At 35.5% G+C, this 5,215-nt stretch overlaps 1 protein-coding gene across 1 annotated transcript; it reads right to left on the reverse strand.

The window, feature by feature from the left end:
* Nucleotides 1-1,589: 1,589 nt before the first annotated feature.
* On the reverse strand, nucleotides 1,590-4,362 carry LOC131631081 (uncharacterized). Its single transcript, XM_058901864.1, has 4 exons — nucleotides 3,876-4,362; nucleotides 2,759-3,747; nucleotides 2,174-2,561; nucleotides 1,590-1,723 (listed from the first exon to the last, which is right to left on the reverse strand). The coding sequence occupies exons 1-4, from the start codon at nucleotides 4,360-4,362 to the stop codon at nucleotides 1,590-1,592; spliced, it is 1,998 nt and encodes a 665-aa protein (XP_058757847.1).
* Nucleotides 4,363-5,215: the final 853 nt, after the last annotated feature.

The raw sequence follows: 5,215 nt of genomic DNA on the forward strand, positions 1-5,215 counted from the left end.
ACTTGCTGACTGTGTTTCGTTTTCACTTTCTTCTCTCTAGCTATAATTAAATTACATTTCTTTCTTTCTTTGTTTTGTTTGCTTTTAATCATTATACAATTATTATATGATATACAATTTAGTGGATGAATACAATTATAAAGCGCGTGTGTGTTGTGACTGATAAATGGGGTTTAAATATTTACATTAAATATTAGAAAATTTCATCCAATTATTTATACATATAAATGACAAACATAAGCGACAATTAATGATGTAAAACCATGTAATAATACTGAAAAACATATGGTTAAAAGAAAATGTTCTAGCAAAAATATAAAGGGTACCGCTAAGATTTGCCATAAGGACACATATTAATAGTTTAATATAAAAAAAATTTAAAAAAATTTATTGTTTTTATAAAAAATTTATAATTAATGTGTTTATTACGTTTTCCAATACAAATTCACTATAGTTAAATTTTTTAATATGTGTCCCAAGGGCACATGTTAGTTTTATATACATAGGGAGCACCGCTTCGAATGAAACGATCGAGAATAAAGAATATTTTATTTTTGTTTTTTTAGCTGAACGGTTTGTTTTATTTCTAAAGTTAAGTAATTAATAATCAGCTGCACCAATAAATGGTTCGCCCTGTTTAAATCAATAGTGTGTAAATTAATTATTTTATTTTAAAAATTATTCAAATTTATAATTATAATTATAAGGATGATGGTTTGAATTAAGATAAATAAAAATGAATATTGTTAAAAAATTATAAAGTTTAAATAATATTTTTAAATTGCAATTTTACATTCTAGTAAAAATTAAATACTACAATTATAAATTATGCTTTATTTAAAATGTTAAGAACAATTCAGAATATATGACGGATTCAAATGACTTATTTAAAATAGGAAATTCCTCGAAAAATATAATGATTAATGCAAATTATTCCGTGTTGCTTTTTCTTTTTTGATTTTTAGAGTTTGTGTCTTGTTGTTTTTTATTTTCAATGTCATTTTAAATAAGAACACTTTTTTTTTAATAGGCAATAGAATTAAGCAGGAGCATAAGGGGTGCTCCACCCATATACAAGCACAAAAAAAGACCCGCTACTCAAAACAAGTGAGCGGTAGAATGTGCCACACATGAAAATTACAATTTGTTACAAGTTTAAGACTAGCGTGTAACCACTTCCAAGAGCGGAACACAATCTCCGACATACAATCTAGGAAATTAAACATCTCATTTTTTAAGATGATCTCGTTGCGTCTCATCCAAATACTCCAACACGTTGCAAGCCAAATAACTCCAACGATCTTCCTTTTGGCTAAAATCCCCACCTTATCATAAGAAAAAGGAAAAATCTTGAAATCCTCCAAAAAGAAAATTTCGCTATAAATCCTATCCACTCGAAAACCTTCAACCAAATATCCTTCACCACCCGACATCCTCCTAAAAGATGAGATAAGCACTCCTCCCCCGTCGAACAAAACACGCAAAGTAAATCGGTATTATCCAATATTCCCCTCTTGTGCAATTGGTCTTTGGTAGCAATTCTATTATGAATAACTCTCCAGCAAAAGAAAATAAATTTAGAAGGAGCATTAACCTTCCACACGTACGATGAAGCTTTTACGATAAAGCTCCGGAAAAATCACCATCAACGGCTGAGAGTCTGCCCAGCATCCGTACCCAAACGGTACTTCCCGCCGGTCCCCTACCTTGCACGTAACAACACCTGTAAAGTTTTGTTTCAACAGAAACTCATAATTATCAGATAAAAGAAGGCCACGCCACCAAATTGAGTCTCTTTTCTCGACTACAGAAATATCACCAATTAACACCTTCCTCTTCACATCGCCATATCTAGATTCAAGAATTCCCCGCTAAACAACCTCATCTTCCGATAATATCCTCCACTTCAACTTACTTAAAAGCGCAACGTTCATCACCTCCACAGTCTTGACCCCTAACCCACCTTCCTTATGAGATTTGCACACGATATCCCAACAGACTCAATTAATGGATCGTTTAAGATCGCTACTGCTCCAAAGAAACTTCCTTTGAATGGAACTAATTTCTTTAAGAACCTTTGAAGGTGCTTTATAGAATGAAAGGGAATAAATAGGTATGGAATTTAATACGGAATTGATCAAACAAACACGGCCGACTATATTTAGGTGCACACCTTTCCACACCGCCAATCTATTCTTCGAAACCAAAATCAACTCCCGCCACATGGAAATCTTCCTCGGACTATCACCCACCCTAACTCTGAGAAATTTAAACGGTAGACTATCTACCTTGCACAAAAGGAAGGTAGAGGCCGCCTCTAGGTACCCTTCTCCTACGTTAATTCCATATATGTTACTCTTATGAAAATTGATCCTCAAACCCGACATTATCTCAAAGCCCCTAAGAATCGTTTTCATGCGCCACAAATTAGAGGTGTCTCCTTCCCCAATAATTATGATATCGTCCGCGAATTGGAGCATACTAACCTCCTCCACATCATTTATCTTGAAATCATGGAAATCACCAATAGTGATGGCCTTTCTCATCAAATCCATAAGAACCTCCGTGACCAAAACGAATAAAAGGGAGATAAAGGATCTCCTTGGCGAATCCCCTTCTCTACTTTGAAATCCTTCGTGATGATTCCATTAATGAGAACGGACATATCACTAGAAAATATGGTACCTTCCATCCATCTTAACCATTTAGCTCCAATTCCCATCTTAGTTAAGACATAAGCAAAAAATTTCCAACTTACCCGATCGTAGGCTTTCTCAAAATCAACCTTCAAAACCACACAACTCCGTTTTTCTCTTTTGGCTAGGTCCAACACCTCATTCACGAATAGAACCCCATCCGCGATATTTCTTCCCGGGACAAACGCCGTTTGATTACTTGAGACCAACTTCCCAATAACTCTTCTCAACCTACTTGCTAAGAGCTTCGCTGGTATCTTATACAAATACCCCACTAAAAAAATTGGTCTAAACTCCGATAAAGATTGAGGATTTTTAACTTTTGGTATTAAAGCTAAAAAAGAAGAAGTACAACCTTTAGTGAGCCTTGCCTTATGAAAGAAGTCCTTCACGAATCTAACGATATCACCCTTAATCGTTTCCCAACAAAGTTGGAAAAACGCGAGAGTAAAACCATCCGGACCCGGACTCTTGTTACCATCACAATCCCATACCTCCTCCTTTATCTCTTCTACCAAAGGCACCCTTTCCAACCACTCTCTATCCTCTTCATTCAAGCAATTAAGATTCAAGCCCTTCGGCACCGCCCTAAAAAAATCTTCTTCTTTGAAGAAATTCTCAAAGTGGTTTTTAACCTCCTCCTTCACCTCTTCTACCCCTTCCACCCTACCATCCCTTCCTTCCAACACCAAAATAGCATTCTTACGATACCTCTTCTTGAGAGAGTTATGGAAAAACCGAGTACTCTTGTCCCCGTCCTTCAACCACAATTGCCTAGACTTAAGCCTTAACATACTCTCTTTCAAGCTTAACGTCTTCCACACTTCGTTAGTAGTTTTCCTTCTCGTCTCTACGAAACCTTCAATGCCGCCCCCAAAATTTTCCACCAACATTTCATCCGTCTCATTGATAATTCCCACCTCTTTGTCCACCTTTAAATCTATCCACCCAAAAACCTCCCGAGTCGACTCTTTAAGACGCACTTTCAACCTTTGAAGCTTCTCAAACAACACGAAATCCCCCTTCCTTGAACCAACATCTTCGACCATTCCTCTTGAATAAAGCCTTTGAAATTGTCATGTTTGAACCAAGCATTGTTGAACTTGAAAGGCTTTGGTCCCCAATCGATATAACCGGAGTTTAACCGAATAGGCGTATGATCTGAGAGATCCCTCTTACCTATCCTTTGATCCATCACTCCCCAAACTTCAATCAAATTTTTAGAAACCAAAAATCTATCAAGTCTAATTATAGCTTTACCGTTGTTCTTAAACCAAGTGTACTTGCCTCCCACACATGGAATGTCTACAACCCCCATACGACCAATGAAATCCCTGAACTCCTCCGTTCCTCTCCTACAAAAGTAGCCACCTTCCCCTAATCTTTCAACGCTGCCCGTGACTTCATTGAAGTCATCGCCAAGGCACCATTCCTCGTTAATACTTCTACCCCTTCTTTCTAACAACGACCTCCGTAGATCTCTCCTTGGCCTTGCACTACAAGGAGCGTAAATGTTCACAAGATTGATACAAGAACCTTTCCAAACAACATTAATACCAACAAAACCACTTCCGATGAAACTGTGATTAAGCTCTAACGATCCTTTCTTCCATAATATTACCATTCCTCCCGACGCCCCTACCGAATTACTTGTCGTCCAATCCATGTCATTGCCTCCCCAAAGGTTGGATTAATTGAAGGTTTATTGTTATAAGACATTTTTGGACCGCTCAAAGGTTGATTAGTTGTTTTAACTAATGAGCATGATGGTTGGTAACGTATGTGCATTATTAGTTTTATTTATATATCCAAAGAAAATACATATTTTATTGATGCACATGTCATGTAAAATGAATGTTAAATTAATAATATCATTATGTTTAATTGTTGTGTATTAGTGAATCTTTCAAAGAAGAACGTTAGTATACATAAAAGTATATATAAATGTAAAACTCTATTTTTAATTAAAAGCAAATAAGGATAATTAATAATTAATAACTTTATTTTTTATTATAGTTCCTGTAATATTATTGGTCAGCTTATGTCAACACTCACCCTCAAGTTGGTCACAGATATCTCAAATGCCCAATTTGTCAAGTGTGTTGTAAAATTGTGTGCTACATACAACTTTTGTGAGTATGTGTCAAATGATCTTCATATTTAACAAACAGAAACTGAATTATCTTGGTCCCTAAATTTTGCATAGTAAACTGTCGATCTACTTCCACATGTTTTATTTGATCATATTGAACCGAATTATGATCAATCTCAATTGCAGATTTGTTGTCACAAAATCTTAAAATTAATTCCAAACTTTGAATACCACAATTGACTTTCCCCTCTTGTGCTTGAAGTCACTGGTCCAACGTGATCATAATTTGATTTGATCAGGTAACATTCATAACTAAAAACCCAGTACTAGAAAAACATAGTTTATAGAAAATAAATTTCTCCTCGATAAAATTAGCAGACCCTTCGACATCCTTTCATACTGCTTAAATTTATGTTCTATGATAGCC

Source organism: Vicia villosa, unplaced genomic scaffold (assembly GCF_029867415.1).
Source record: "Vicia villosa cultivar HV-30 ecotype Madison, WI unplaced genomic scaffold, Vvil1.0 ctg.000772F_1_1_1, whole genome shotgun sequence".
In the NCBI taxonomy this organism is placed as follows: Eukaryota; Viridiplantae; Streptophyta; class Magnoliopsida; order Fabales; family Fabaceae; genus Vicia; species Vicia villosa.

Bases quoted from the DNA above. Each gene is read 5' to 3' on its own strand.
- LOC131631081 (XM_058901864.1), bottom strand. From the start codon at position 4,362: ATGGATTGGACGACAAGTAATTCGGTAGGGGCGTCGGGAGGAATGGTA. The intron at 3,748-3,875 runs GTAAGAGGGATC...TTTATTCAAGAG, and splicing joins AGTGATGGATCAAAGGATAG to GAATGGTCGAAGATGTTGGT. The intron at 2,562-2,758 runs GTAAGTTGGAAA...TTGGTCACGGAG, and splicing joins TTGAGAAAGCCTACGATCGG to GTTCTTATGGATTTGATGAG.